The 16751-nt window shown below is 37.5% G+C and overlaps 1 protein-coding gene across 14 annotated transcripts in view; it reads left to right on the plus strand.

Moving 5' to 3' along the window:
- The window catches only part of AKAP13 (A-kinase anchoring protein 13), a 361925-nt gene that overhangs the window by 236810 nt on the left and 108364 nt on the right, over nt 1–16751 (plus strand). For all 14 annotated transcript variants that reach the window (XM_055098908.2, XM_055098910.2, XM_055098909.2 and 11 more), the window contains one exon: nt 16244–16319. In XM_055098908.2, the coding sequence (XP_054954883.2) occupies nt 16244–16319 (76 nt within the window). The remainder of the gene's footprint in view (nt 1–16243; nt 16320–16751) is intronic.

The raw sequence follows: 16751 nt of genomic DNA on the forward strand, positions 1-16751 counted from the left end.
ATTCTAAAAAACCATTTGGTAGTGTTCTCCAATTATTTCTACAAAATTATTTCTAATTTCAGTATTTTCTATCAGTGTTTTAAAAACTATAGTTGGGTGCCTGTGCCACATAAATTCTCAAGCCGTCATGTGCACGTTCTCCACTTTTATCTGTGGAAATTTGCTTTTTTGTACTAAGGAGTTTGTCATTTTTATCTGTTCATTAATATTATCTAAACACTCAAAACAACGTTTGTTGGTTAAATGAATTTATCTTTGTAAGTATGGATTCATAAGCATCATGTTATATAAATTGTGTTTAACAGATGAGGTGAAATATGGCAGTAATTACAGAGTTTAAATTGTGAGCCTGTCACTTTGGTATTGCACATTTAACAACTCCAGTCCCTCCCATTGGCATCCTAATAATTCACTGTAGATTAGCTTCAGCATTCTCATTCTGTGTTATATACCCACGCTTTATTTGGCTGCTTCTGCATTCTGCCCTGCTTCCTTTGTTAGTTCTGCATAGTTTCACGGTAGCTTTTCTGTATCAAGACCTTCTTGTAAGATTTCCCTGAGGCTGGGTATGCTAGTGTCATCCTCACATCAACACTTCTGTCCCATCATCAACCCCCAATGCCTCTGAAATATTACCTCTATTCTGAACTTTTTCTAAGTAATAAAACCTAAGTTGATAGTATTCCTTGGTCACCCACCTGTCTGTTCTCCAGCGTAACATACACATACCCATTCCTGTTCCTCTGTATATGACATTCCCCCAGTTCTCCTTTTCTTGATGCATGCACTTCTGACTCTTACAGTATGTGGTTGGTAACTATGAATCATATGCTAAAAATGGGATATGAAAGAATTGTAATTGTTGGCATGGGCCCTTTGGTACCAATATGCCCATTTTCCTCAGCATCCTTCAAAAAGCTAGTGTTGACCTCGGAAGTTGGTAACTGATGGGAGCTTTCACCTAACTGAGTTCAGTAGCCAACTTTAGCTCATGGTGAGCATTACTAGAGGACAGCAGGTATCAGAAACTGACTGTAAAATTAGTGTACCAAAAGGAAGCAGGTCAGAATCAAGGATTAACTGCTGATTTGCACTGCTTTTAGCCTGGGCCATTGCTGTTTTACTAATTTTATAACTTTGGGTACCTGGAAAAATACTGCCTGTTAATAGTAATGTGATTCTTCTTGTTACTGATGATTTATAGAGAGTATTTTATAGGCAGTAATTCAGAACATTAGCTGAATGGTTAAAAGATTTGCAACTGTGTTTTGTTTACATTGAATGAAAATATTTACAGAGCAGGACGATCCCCTCCCGACTCACGACACTTGGGCAGGCCACACGAGCTCATTGGCTAAGGCTGAGGAGGAATAGTCTGTCTCTAATTATGGTGTCATTTTGCAGAGAAACACACATTCCCTAAAAGTTTGTTTACTGTAAGAGATGTCCGCATTGCAACAAAACAAAAGACATAAGGAGGCTCTGGATTGAAGACAACCACATATATAGCCACTCAGATACAGTCCAATTCCCTGAAAAGACTTTGACTCAAGTGTTGGCTTCTATGTCCGGATGGTGGGTTTTTGCTTCCTTTTGTTCAGCCTTGTAGCTCAGGCAGGATCTCCTGAGACAGTTGCAGAGGAAGTAAATATGGGTAGTGGCTGGGAAGGCTGGGTGTAACCATGAGCTGTATTATTAGGATGTTCAGATACGAACAGTAACAGAAACACTGCCAGAAACAAAGACAATTCCCTCTCCACTGAAAATATGTACAGCTCTATTTCTGACTGATGGGAACACATTGTGGGTGTGGTTTAGGGATAATCACAAGGGGTCCATAGGCTTCATGTCAGAAATTTCAGAGTAACCTGGATAGGTCTGGCATTTCTTCTGAGGTAACTTCCATTATCCCATATTTCATGTGCACCATAATTCACCAGAAGTTTGGATGTTGAATACCTGTGGTGTCCATGAACTGGTTGTCATGGAGATAATATGGACAAAGGAAAACCAATGACTATGTTTTGTAGCTAAAGTGTCATAAATGTGATTAGAGCCAAAATTTATGTTTTGGTGACTTGTCTCTCTAAAAGATGTAGATGTTTAATGGTAAAATCTCTGTTTTCCACATTTCCAGCTACTTGCTTCTCTACATCACCCATTCACTTTCCTACCCATTTAGTCAGTTGCCAGTCCTATACTTTGTTCACAGCTGAAGATTCCAAAAGGGTAAATCTGAATAGAAAGATACATAATCATCTTCATTTTTCTCTTTAAACTCAAATTATTTGCATTGCCAACACTGATGATTTTTCCTATCCCGTCTCCTAATTCTGCTGATGATCAGAATCTTTTGCCAAGCCTAGTCTCAGAACTGACTGAGAAGAGTGTTGATAGTATAAGGAACCAATTTATCTGTTAGCGTGAAAACCTCAGTCTTTGAATCACGTTTGGAAAAGAGACTAACATGAGAACAGGATCCCTTTAATGAAAAAAATGTCTGGTGGCTTTTGATTTCCTGCAATGTATGTTTCAGATGTGGCCCGGCACAGTGGCTCACATCACGCCTGTAACCCCAGCACTTTAGGAGATTGAGACAAGAGGATCACTTGAGGCCAGGAGTTCAAGACCAGCCTGAGCATCCTAGCAAGACCCCCATCGCTTAAAAAACGAAGTTTCAGATGTCTTTCCATGTATGTACTCAGGGCCTGGCATTGTATCTGGCCTGTAGGAAGCACTCTGACAGTGTTTCAAATGGAGCCACATAGTGTGGCGTTTAAGTTGCCTTGGTTGTTTGAGTGAGAAAGAAATAGTGGAGTTGTTGATGAATAGGACCAAGACTAGAACAAATGTATCTGCCACATCAATGATTCTGAAATAGGGCAGAAGGAGGGGGGAGATGTTTTGTAATCAACTTAGCATCTCTTAAGCAGCTTACTTTATAGTAAGCACAATATTCTTCACACATGAATATGATACGCTTGGTGGTATTCCTGTTTCACAGGATGTGGTTGAAAATGCTGATACATGTTTTGACATTCTTTCCACACACAGTACATATGGAGCTTGTCCTCTGGTTAATGACATTGACCATGATTGGTAGTGTCTGGCCCAGATTACTGGCTCTGACTCTAACTGTGTGGGCTGCCTGACTACTTTTCTCTAAACAAGCTTGCATATCTCTAACTGCTGCTCATTCATTTCTTAATTGTGATAAAAGGTACATACCATAAATTTTAACCATTTTTAGGTATATAGTTCAGTGGCATTAAGTACATTCACATTGTTATATAACCATCCCACCAGCTGTCTCTCCAAAACTTTTTCATGTTCCCAAACTGGAATTCTTTACCTGTTAAAACACTAACTTCCCATTCTCTTTGCTTGCTAGTTTGGCAACTACCGTTCTATTTTCTGTCTCTATGAATTTGACTGCTCTAGGTACTAAGTGGAGTCATACAACATTTGTCCTTTTGTGACTGTCTTATTTCACTTAGCATAATATCTTCAAGGTTCATCCATATTATAGCATGTGTCAGAATTTCCTTTCTAAGGCAAACTAATATTCAATTGTAAGTATATACCATATTTTGTTTACCCATTCATCCATCAATTGACATTGGGCTGTTGCCCCCATTTGGCTGTTGCAAATAATGCTATTATGAGCATTGGTATACAAATATCTGTTTGAGTTCCTGCTTGCAGTTCTTTGCATGTATACCCAGAAGTGGAATTGCTGGATCATAAGGTAATTGTATGTTTAATTTTTTTTTTTTTTTGAGAAACTGTCATACTGTTTTCCGCAGTGCCTGCACCATTTTACATTCCCACCAGCAATGAACAAGAATTCCAATTTCAACTCATCCTCGCCAACACTTATTTTCTATCTTTTTTTGTTTAAATGATAGCTGTCCTGTTGGATATGAAGTGTTATTTCATTGTGGTTTTGATTTGCATTTCCCTAATGCACACTTACTTTTGTCCTGTTTGTGTTTGTAAGAAGCCAGCAAGTATGAGCTTTCCAAACCACCCCATCTGCGAATAGGTATTATTTACTATGAATGCCACCTTTAGTGTGTCTTTTCTTTTTGCAAGCTCTGCCTTTGCTCTCCTGCTTGCTCTTTTCATCTGTTATCTCAAGAACAAATGGAGCTAGCGCCAGCCTTTCTCTCAAGCTTCCAAAACCTTGTGTAACCACTTGCAGGACATATTGTTATTTCAAACTCAACATGGGCAAATGGAGTACATCGTCTTCTTCCCTCTAGATTTCCTATATCTGTTCATTGTGGATCTTTGACCCGTTTTTCTCTCTTACTTTTGTGAATTTTGCCCTTTGTACTAGCTCTCTGATGTATACCTTTTATGTGCTTCCCAGTCCAGGTATACACTACCTCTAGACTAGACTAGTTCAGGCTCATCCTAATTGGCTTTTGTGTCTCAGATACTGTGTGTTTCCTTCCTCCCTACTCTCCCATTGTATCTGTACACATCTAGAGTTATTGGCCAAGTATAGTACTGATCTTTTTACTACCTTTCTTATATGATTGACAGGGTCCACCCTTGTTAGAGAACAAAGCCTAGATTCATTGTAGCTGTATCTCCTGTTGTTCTTCCTTGCTCAGTTTACATTTCTGGATACTGTTGGGCTTTTTGTGTTCCTGAAAAACATCAAAAGCAAAGGTCTTTAGCCTGGGTTATGAGGCTATGCAAAGAACCGCCGATTGTGACGTAGCGTGCACGTTCCTGGTGAGGGTTCCATGGCTTCCTGCAGATTCTTGAAGGAGTCTGTGATGTGAAAGGCTATGAAGTCCAGCTCTGGAGTGTCCTAACTGCTTTGCTCATGCTTTTTTCGTATAGCTAGAATTCCCTGCCTTACCATCTTTCTCTCGCAAGCATATTGTCCGCTTTTAAAGCCTACCTCATATACCAACACTTTTGTTGAGCTTTTCCCAGATTCTTGAGCAGGAATTATTTTCATGCTGGGGACTTTCTTTTGTGGATTTTAGCTATTTGTGTACCTATTGTATTACACAAATTAATCAGTCTTTCCAAACTTACAGGCCATGGTTTGTGGAACTGTCTCACTGAATCTGATAATCCATAGACTCATAAGGATGTATGTATATATCTATCATCTTGGGATGTCAAGCCTTCGTAACCCAAGGCATTTTGTGTTAAAATTATACTTATAAACCGTGGTAGCTACTATGCCAATTGTAATCAGAATCATCTTTTTCATCTTCTTGTCTATTGCTGTACCTTAACCTGGTTTCTTGCCTAAAGTGAGCACTCCATAAGTGCTGCTGGCTAGTTGTGTGGTTGAGTGTCAGTGTGTAGCTGACAGCAAGATAGTGTTAAGAAGCCGCCTTCTGCTAGATTTCCCAATCCTGGTGCAGAAGCCCCAAATTATCGGAAATGTTACTGTTCTTCAGTATGGGTTTTACTTTTAAATGTTTACGAATGAAGCCTAATTCAGAAGAGAGAACCTGCCTGAAAGTGTGCATCATCTCAGATTTGCTTGAGCTTCTTGTGTTCTTAGAGACAGTGAGCCTCCTCAGGACATCATTGTTAATTAACTGCTGGTGATTAAAACCACAGGATTCTAGTAATTGACAGAGCCAACAACAAACAAACAGCAGTTTTTTTTCAGTTACAGCATTTTGATATTTAAAAAAATTGGTATCCAGCTTCGTATTTTACTTGTGTCATTTCAGTAATGCCTTATTTTCTAAATATTTTTGTCTAAATCAACAATGACTGTTTTCCAATAAATCTTTCTTGAAGATGTGAAATACACTTTGCCAAACTTATTCAATTTAATACTAAAAAGTTTTAAACAATTATTATTGAATTCTAAGACAAATATAAGAATAAGAAGAGATGGCACAGTGGCTCGCGGCTGTAATCCTAATGCTTTGGGAAGCCGAGGTGGGAGGATTGCTTGAGGCTTGGAGTTCAAGACCAGCCTAAGCAACATTGTGAGACCCCTGCCTCTCCAAAAAAATTTTTAAAAAACAACTGGGCATGGTGGCACATGCCTGTAGTCCTAGCTACCCAGGAGGCTGAGACAGGAAGATTGCTTGAGCCCAGGAGTTTGAGGCTGCAGTGAGGTATGATTGCACCACTGTACTCCAGCCTGGGGTGACAGCTTCTTTTTCTGAAAAGGAAGGAAGTGAGGGAAGGAGGGAAAATGAAAGGAGAAAGAAGAAAAAGGGAAAAGAACAAGAAGAGACTCTTGAGGGGGAAATTTGTGGTGGACTGAAAGTGAGGAAACCTTGGGTCCTCTGTTTTGAAATATTTATTACTTTCATCAAATTACTTTGCCTCCTTTGGCCTCAGGTTTTTTATGGGTCTAATAAAGGGAAGCAGGGCTGTAATCCTCAGGGAGTCTCTCCACTTTTTTCTTCAGAATCACTGAGGATAATGAATTCAAAGATTATTCATTAAGCATCCACCATGAACCATGCAGTTACTACTCATTGGGGAGATCCGTTAAATAGATGCGATTTTGTTCTCAGGAAGCTTATGGTCTTTTGAGCAGATAAAGCTATAAATACAATATAGTTCATCTACATGTATGCTCTCCACAAATCACCAAGCCTCACTGAGTGTGTTTTCTTCCTCTCTAAAATGGCAACATGCCTTCTCACGGGTCTGTAAAAAGGTCAAATCTATGGGATGGTACTTTAAAGTATCATGAATCTAGAAATATAATGAGTTCTTTTACAGCCTTTTTTTTTTTTTTTTTTTTGAGACAGTGTCTGGCTGTGTCACCCAGGCTGGAGTGCAGCAGTGCTGTCTTGGCTCACTGAAACCTCCACCTCCCGGGCTCAAGCCAGCCTCCCACCTCAGCCTCCTGAGTAGCTGGGATTACAGGCGCCCACAACCATGTCCAGCTAATTTTTGTATTTTTTGTGGAGACAGGGTTTTTCCATGTTGCCCAGGCTGGTCTTGAACTCCTGAGCTCACAGTTGCCAAATTCAGTAACTTCTTTTTGTTTTGTATCTGCTTTGACTTCTCTGCAGCAGCTTCTGTGAAGCTCTAATCTCCCGAGTTCTCTGGCTCTTAGACACTGGTGTGTGCCATCTCTGACTTCTCTATTCTCTGTTTTTTAACACACACACACACACACACACACACACACACAATGAACTAAGATGGAAAATTGTTATTCCGGCCCAGTGTCTCTGTATATATAACATTTGTGACCCAACCAGAAATATACGTAGCACGAAAATACTGTATGCAATGTAGTGTTCCATTCACTGTCATTCCCATCTCTATTAATTACAGCATGCATTGTCCAAGTGAACACACATTTCATTGTCTACTATGCAAGATGCTGTGGTAGGCTTATTGACCGACCTAACATTTTCACATCTCACATGTAAGCTGTGAGTTCTTTGAGGACAAGCTATTTTACTACTTCTGCTTTTAAGGCTTGGTACAGTGTTTATTATATAGAAGATACTTAACACAGTTTTTAAAAAATAGAAGGATAGAAACATCCCAGCATGGCGAGCCTTACATCTTCACACAATCTTCCTTTTCTAGAAAGTAACAATAGATTTTAAAATAGATTTTTCCATTAAAAAAAAGAAACTCAGGATGAGCACCCATGTCACACCTACTGTGGTAGCTACAATAAGAAAGATAACAAAAATAGGTGTTGACAAGAATGTAGAAAAATTGTTGAATGGTACAGCCACTTTGGAAAACAGTCTGACATCTCCTTAAAGTATTAAACATAAAGTTACCATGTATGTAACCCAGCAGTTCCAGTCCTAGGCGTATGGCCAGGAGAATTGAAAACATGTCCACACAAAAACTCTGAATGTTCATAGCAGCATCATTCGTCACAGTCAGAAAGTGAAAAAAAAAAAAAAAAACCACCCAGATTTCCATCAACTGATGCATATAGATAAGTAAAATGTGGATATATCCATACAGTAGAATATTATTTGGAAATAAAAGAAGTAAAGTACTGTTACATGCTTCAACATGGGTGAACCTCAAAAACATTTTGCTAAGTGAAAGAACCCAGCATGAAAGACCAAATAATGTATGACTCTATTTGTATGAAATGTCCTGAGTAAGCAAATTTGTAGAGATAGAAATACATTCGTGGCTCTCTAGGCACTAGGGGACAGGGGATGGAGGTGAGGCATGACTACTAATGGATATAGGGTTTCTTTTTGTTAAGATAAAAATGTTTAAAATTACATAGTGGTGATGGTTACACAACTCTATGAATATACTAGTACTATTGAATTATATACGTTAAATGGGCCAGTTTTCTAGTATGTGAATTACATCTCAATAAAGATGTTAAAATGCAAAATAACACACACACACACACACACACACACACACACTTTCTCTCACTCTCTCTCTCTCTGTCACACACACACACTAAATGCAATGTGGTAATTTGGATGGGATCCTGAAACAGAAAAAGAACACTAATGGGAAAACAAGTGAAATCCAAATAAAGTCTGGAGTTTACTTAATAGTAATGTACCAGTGTTGGTTTCTTAGTATTGACAACTGTGTTATGGTTATGTAAGATGTTAACGTTGGAGAAACCAGTGAGGAAGGGAGTGGGGATAAACGGGAACTTTCTGTGCTGTCTTTGCAAACTAAAGTTATTTCTACTTTTTATGTATACTATTTTTTGTATCATCCTGAAGTTGTTACAAAATAAGTTTATCAAGATACATTTTTTTAAAATAAAAGAAATATATAACCATTGAAGAAAATTTGGGAAACTACAGGAAAGTTAAAAGGAATATAAGTTGTCTCTTTGTGGTCATTCAGACATATCCACCCAACTGAAAATAGATTAGGAGATTGCACCACAGAAGTGTAACATGTCAAGAGATTTTTGGCTGCCACTGTGTGTAAAATTTTTAATACTGTATAATATATACTAATTGTTAATGTGGTGGATCAGAAATTGTTCCATACTTGCAAGCTGGCAAGTTAACTTACATCCTGACACAGTTTCATGGGTGCTGGCTGAAGTCATGGGATTCTAGGGTCAGAGACAGGTAAATGTATTACTCATTGCATAGCCAGCAGCATCAGCATCACCTTCTTGTTGGTTCTCCTTGCTTCCTAAGCCCTATGCAGGCAACACGAAGGGGTCCAGGTTGATGCTGTGTCACAGATGAGAAATCTAAACCTGAAGAAATCTGAATTTTTATACAGTGGACAGTAAGCCTATGTGACCTTTGCCCTTGACTGAGACATTATCTTTATTATACTGGACAGAAACAAACCTGCCCTTTGCTTCGGAAGGAAACAGTATTTTTATCTTCTAAGGGTGTTCGATATACAAACAGTCTTGAAAAGATAGTCTAGAATAAAAGGGCCATCAGGGCTTTTGCTGATAAAACCTGCAGAAATGCAAGTGGGGCATGGAGAATTGTTTTCCAACATGACTATGTTCTCATCACTGTTATTATGTTCTCATCACTGTTACTCAGAAATTAGCATATTTACTTAAAGATATGTAAGTTTAATTTTGTTCTAGTAGTATGTGTTTATTGTATATAATTTTGTAAAATGTGAAACTCACTTTATGTAACACATGTACCTAAAATGACAGAAAAAGTATAGAGAGTCTTAGTTGCTTGCATATTCAAGGCAAATAATGTTCACTTTACTCATTGGCTGTGGAATGACGTGGTATTGAGAAGGTAATGAAAAGTATTCTAAGAAATAGAATTTTTCTTTTTTGAGGCGGAATCTTGCTCTGTCGCTAGGCTGGAGTGCTGTGGCGTGATCTTGGCTCACTGCAACCTCTTGACTCCATGGTTCAAGCGATTCTCCTGTCTCAGCCTCCCAAGTAGCTGGGACTACAGGCACGTGCCACCACACCCAGATAATTTTTGTATTTTTTTAGTAGAGACAGGGTTTCACTATGTTGGCCAGGATGATCTCGAACTCCTGACCTTGTGATCCGCTTGCCTCGGCCTCCCAAAGTGCTGGGATTACAGGCATGTGCCACCGCGCCCAGCAGAAATAGAATTTTAATAGGGTTTTCTAAACTGTTGGTCAAAAAACTTGTTGAAGGTCAAGGTAAGAGACAGTAATATGGTAATTCGTAGTAGTTCATTTCCAGATTCTTTACTTATCACTAAAGAATCATCTGAGCTCTTTTATTTCTGTAAACTATCTAAACTTGTTGCTGTATTCATGCAGCCTCTTCTTATTACAGGAATAATAGGGGCGGGGGGGAGTAGTTTTTTCCCTTCCAGCTTAAAAGTGTAGTTTTGTATTGCAGTACAGTGGTTCTATTAGCAGAGAATCTTATTTCACAATAAGTAAAATTTGGCTCATTGCAAATGAAATGCCGTTTGAAATTAAGAGAAAATTCTCTGAATGACTTTTTTTTCCTTTTCTTTTTTTTTTTGAGACGGAGTCTCTGTCACCCAGGCTGGAGTGCAGTGGCGCAATCTCGGCTTACTGCAAGCTGAGCCTCCCAGGTTCACGCCATTCTCCTGCCTCAGCCTCCCGAGTAGCTGGGACTACAGGCACCCGCCACCACGCTTGGCTAATGTTTTTGTATTTTTAGTAGAGACGGGGTTTCACTGTGTTAGCCAGGATGGTCTCGATCTCCTGACCTCGTGATCTGCCCACCTCGGCCTCCCAAAGTGCTGGGATTACAGGCATGAGCCACTGCACCCGGCCTTTTTTTTTTTTTTTTTAAAGGAAAATCTGTTGTTTCAATTCTTTGAAAGATGTGGATAGGGTGTTGGTAAAGTTACAAAATTTGTGGTTACTTCCTTATTGTGTATACCTTAAAGTACCTTTCAGAAAGGATATTTTTTAATATGTGTAATCCCAGGGCACCTGCTGAAGATTCAGTTCCATTCAGGATTACTTTTAAATTTTTGGCATCATTTTGTAACACACCAGGAACTGAAACCTTGATGGCCCCTGATTCTTGCTGTTTTTGCTCTCTGTAATAGTAAAATAGCTGAACAGAGCAAATGATGAAGTGTTTTGTTTCATGTGGTTCTAGTTTGCCTGGTTATTTGCAAGCAGTTTAATTCCTTTCATTCATTTTATTGTCAAACAGTTATAATTTGACAAAATGTCTCTAGCTTTCTGCCTTATGCCACTTAGCATATACAGTAAAACTGTTGATCTTTGTCAGCAGAAGAGTTTAATATTCTCACTAAAGTGATCAGAAATATATTTTAGAGGTTATTGAATAAAATCAAGGCTTCTGTCTTTGAGCATACAAATATTCACAACTACTTAGTAGTTTGTTTAGATATTTCTGCTCATATTATTTAGAATTACATCTGAGTATGTCAGTTTTAATGATTAAAGGGTTATAATGTTAAGGTGTGTGGGAATTGTGAAGACTAAAATTTATTTTATATTTTATACTTCTGTTTTTGAGAATGTATTTGTTTTCAGCTTTATTCTGGTATAAATTTCCGTACAACAAAATTAACCAATATAAGTTTATAGTTTGGTGAGCCTTGACAAATATTTAAATTGTGTAATCACTACCGCATCATAATAGGAACACTTCTGTCAGCTCAGAAGTTCCCTTCTGTCTCCCTGTAGTCAGTCTTCTCCTTCAGTCTCTGCTGAACACTAATGTTTTCTTGCTACTGTAGGTTTGCCTTTTCTAGATATTGCATAGATAGAACCATACAATACATAGTCTTTTGAGTCTGGCTTTTTTTTTTTTTTTTTTAACTTACCGTAATACTCTTGAGATTCATCCATGTTGTTTGTATCAGCAGTTCATTTCTTCTTTCTGTGAATGTATAACATTGTATGGATATATTATAATTTGCTTATCCATTTACCATTTGATGGCAATCTGGGCTGTTTCTAGTTTGGAGCTCTCATGAATTAAAGCGCTTTAAAAATTCCAGTGCAAGTCTTTGTGTGACAGTAGGTTTTGATTCTTCTTCGGTAAATGAATGGGATGCTATGTGGTATGTAAGTATATGTTTGACATTATGAAAAACTGCTAAACTGCTTTCCCAAAATGGCTGTACTATTTTGCTTTCTTTCAGCAACAGTACTGTGTTCTAGTTGCTCCACATCTTTGCCAACATTTGGTATTATCAGTCTCAAATTTTGACTGTTGTAATGGATGTCTGCTGGTATGTCCTTGTGATTTTAATTTACATTTTCCTGTGGATTAATGATGTTGGGTATCTTTTTTTTGCTTATCTGCCTTTCGTATATCTTTTTAAATAAAATGTTTATTCAAATCTTTTACCCATTTAAAAAATCGTGTTGCTTTGTTACTGCATTGTAAGAGTTTCTTTTATTTTTAAATATTCCAGGTAGGAGTTCTTAGCAGATAATTGTTTTATAAATATTTTCCTTCAGTTTTTAGTTTGCCTTTTTGTATTCCTAACAGTGGCTTTTGAGGAGTAAAAGTTTTTAAGGTTGACATAGATTTATCTTTTTTTTCATGTTTTAAAAAATGTACTATTTAAGAAATCTTTGTATAACCGAAGTTCCCATAAAAGTGTTTCCCTCTGTCTTCTTTAGGAGTTTTATAGTTTTAGGTTGAACATTTAGATATATAATGTATTCTGAGTTCATTTTTATAGGTGGTAAGGTTTGGGGTAAGATTTTAGATCTTGGGGAGTTGTATTTGTTTACATATTAGTATCCAGTCGTTATAGCATCATTTGTTCATAAGACTATTTGTTCCTCATTAAAATATCTTGGCATCTTTGTCAGAAATCAATGGGCCATATCTGTGAAGGTCTGTTTGTGGATTCTCTCTTCTCTGCCATTGATCTGTATGTCTGCCATTTAATATCACCTTGGTTTGGTTAGTGCAGCTTTTATAGTATGTCTTGAAATCATGTAGTGATCAATTTGAGGACAATTAACAACTGTATTGAGTCTTCTGATCTCATGGTATCTCTGTATTTATTTAATTCTGCATTAATTTTTCTCAACAATGTTTTATAAAGGTTTCAGAGTATGAGTCTTACTCATATTTTCTTAAAATTATCCCTAATTATTTTATATTTATTGAGGCTTTTGTAAATGGCATTGCTTTTACTTTTAATTTCAGTTTCTAATTGCTCATTGCTAGTATGTTGACTTTGTGTCTGGCAACCTTGCTTTTGTTAATATATTATTTATTCCAGTATTTTTATAGATTCCTTAGGATTTTCTACATAGGCAGTCACGCCATTTGTGAATAAACCAAGTTTTACTTCTTCCTTTCCAATGGTATGCGTTTTCTTTCTTTTTCTGCTTTACTGCACTGGATAGGACCTCCAGAATATTGTCGAATAAAAGTGATGAGAATGGACATCTTTGGTTACTGATCTCAGAATGAAAGCATTTAGTCTTTCACCAATAAATATAATGTTAACCGTAGGTTTTTTATAGATGCCTTTGTCAAGTTGAGTAATTTCCTTTCTGTTCCTAGTGTTCTGAGAGTTTTTATCATGAATAGATGTTGAATTTTGCTGATTTTTTTTTTTTTCCTTTGAGACAGATTCTTGCTTTGTTGCCCAGGCTGGTGTTCAGTGGCACAATCACGGCTCACTGCAACCTCTGCCTCCCGGGTTCAAGTGATTCTCATGCCTCAGGCTCCCTAGTAGCTGGGATTACAGAGACCCACCACCACACCTGGCTGATTTTTGTATTTTCAGTAGAGATGTGGTTTCACCATGTTGGCCAGGCTGATCTTGAACTCCTGACCTGAAGTGATCTGCCTGCCTTGGCTTCCCAAAGTGCTGGGATTACAGGCATGAGCCGCCGCTCCCGGCCCCAAATTCTTTTCATCTAATGATGATCATTAGTTCGTGAGTTTTTTGGTCTTTTAATAAACTGGTTTTTCAAGTGCTAAACCAACCTTAAATTCCTGGGATGAACCCATGTGCTCATGATATATATTGCTGGATTCCATTAACCTAAAATTTTGTTAAGGTTTTTTGCATCTATATTCCTGAGGAATATTGATCTATAGTTTTCTTATATCTGTCTGGTTTTGATTTCAGAGTAATGCCAGGCTCATAAAATGAGCTGCATTGTAAATACTTTTCTTCTGTTTTCTGTAAGAGCTTGTGTAGAGTTGACATTTCTTTCTTAAATGTTTGGTAGCATTCACCACTGAAGTCATCTAGGCCTGAAGTTTTCCTTGTAATAAAGTTTTAAACTATGGACTCAATTGCTTTAATAGAATAAGGCTATTTAGATTATCTGTGTTTTCTTGAGTGAATTTTGGTAGTTTGTATAGTGTCATGGAATGCTATTTGATCCAACTTGATGAATTTATTGCAGTAATGTTCGTAATATTTCTTTATTTTTTCAATATCTATAGGATCTGTAATGGTGTCACTCTGTAATTCCTGATTCCTGTCATTTGTTGCTTTTCTTTTTTGATTAGCCTTGCCAGAGTTGTATTGATATTATTGACCCTTTTAAGGAACCAGCTTTTGGTTTCATTGATTTTATTGTTCTTCTGTTTTCTATTTTATTGATTTCTGTTCTTTATTTTCTTTATCCTGCTTGCTTTGGGTTAATTTCCTCCTCTTTTTCTAGTTTCATAAGGTAGAAGTTTAGATCACTGATTTGAAACCTTATGTTCTAATATAGGCATGTAATGTTATAAATATTGCTGTTAGCACTGCTTTAGTTATATCCACAAATTTTTATATGTGGTGTTTTAATTTTTATTCAATTTAAAATATTTTCTTCTTTTTCTTAATATTTCTACTTTCATTGGGTTATTTAGACGTTTTGTTTTTTTTTTTTTTTAATCTCTGTCACCCAGGCTGGAGTGCAGTGGCGCGATCTTCACTCACTGCAAGCTGTGCCTCCCGGGTTCATGCCGTTCTGCCTCAGCCTCCTGACCTGAGTAGCTGCGACTGCAGGCGCCTGCCACCATGCCTGGCTAATTTTTTTGTATATTTTTTTTTTAGTAGAGACGGGATTTCACCGTGTTAGCCAGGATGGTCTCCATCTCCTGACCTTGTGATCCGCCCGCCTCAGCCTCCTAAAGTGCTGGGATTACAGGCGTGCCACGCCCAGCCTATTTAGAAGTTTTTAAAATTTTTTTCAAATATTTGAGTTTTTCCCCAGTATTTTTTGTTTTGGATTTCTGATTTAATACTGTTGTGATCACAGAGCATACTTTTTATTATTTTAATTCTCTTATATTTAAGACTTGTTTTGTGCTACAGTATATGTTTGTTTTATTTGAGGTTTGTTTTATGTGATAGAATATGAACATTTGTTTTATTTGAGGTTTGTTTTATGTGATAGAATATGAACATTCCAAGTGCACTTGAGAATGTTTCTTATGCTATTATTGGGTGGAGTGTTCTATATTGTGTTAGCTCAAATTGGTTGAGGTTTTTCAAGTTTTCTCTATCTTGCTGATTTTGTTTGTGTTTATCAATTAAGAGAGGAGTATTGAAATCTTCAATGGTAATTTAAAAAATTTAAAATTCAATCAAAGAGAATTATAATATTAAGAGGGTTGGGAGGTGTAAAGGCAATATTTAATTTTTTTTTAATTTGTGAGGAGGGGGGAAGTATTTGCTTTTTAGAATAACACAGACTTGGCATTCCAGCACCAGTCCTGCTGTTTATTACTTCAGCAACCCCTCTGAGCCTGTTTTTTTTTTTTTTTTGAGATGGCGTCTTGCTCCGCCCAGGCTGGAGTGCAGTGGCGCGATCTCGGCTCACTGCAACATCTGCCTCCCAGGTTTAAGCAATTCTTGTGCCTCAGCCTCCTGAGTAGCTGGGATTACAGGCGTGCACCACCACCATGCCTGGGTAAATTTTGTATTTTAGTAGAGATGGGGTTTTGCCACGTTTGCCAGACTTGTCTTGAACTCCTGGCCTCAAGCAATCCTCCCACCTCAGCCTCCCAAAGTATTGGGATTACTGGCACGAGCCACACCAAATATGTATTTTAATATTTAGTCAATTTCATTTGTTAACTTTTTAAATTTTACCCTTGGCCTACACTATGGCCTTCATCTTTGTGTATCTTTTCTTATTGCTTTTGTATGCCTAATTTTTATTGACAACCTCTAAAGATCCTTGAGTATAGATTGCTGTGGTAATATTGTGAAAAAAAAATTTTTTTCCCTTGACATAAGTTTGCTCACCCTGTATTAAAGAAAAAGATAGGAATGTTGGTCAGTTGACATAATTTTGGCACCTGTAAAATTATCTCACATTACTTCAGTGTCTGAAACTCAGTGTTTTCCTTTTCTTTCAGATAAACCGAGAAAACTGGTGTACAATAGAGCCATGCCCTGATGCAGCATCTCTTCTGGCTTCCAAGCAGAGCCCAGGTAAGCTGAGATTATCCATTCATTTTCTGGAGCTGCAGCCCCACTCTGGCAGATCGTTTTATTTGGAGATCTGCCCTTTCTTAGCATGTTATACAATAAATCAGAGGAAGGGATATATGTGATCTGGGTTTGTAGGCATTTTGTCTTACAGTTGAAGATGAACACATGTAATTACCTGAATTTTATTTTGATAGCAACAGACATCATAGGTGGCTTTATGATTCATTCATTTGTGAAGGCATCTGTGCTGTGCATATACATATGACATAGGATTTTTAATCTGGTAAAAGTATAAATATACTGTTAACCAAACCTGAGGTTCTCAATTTTGAATGCACATTGGAATTATCTGGCTGAACAAGCTTTAAAAATATACTGATGCCTGGGTCCTACCTCCAGATATTCTGATTTAATTGGGTGGGGTGTGGCCTA

Source organism: Pan paniscus, chromosome 16, assembly GCF_029289425.2.
Source record: "Pan paniscus chromosome 16, NHGRI_mPanPan1-v2.0_pri, whole genome shotgun sequence".
Taxonomy (NCBI): Eukaryota; Metazoa; Chordata; class Mammalia; order Primates; family Hominidae; genus Pan; species Pan paniscus.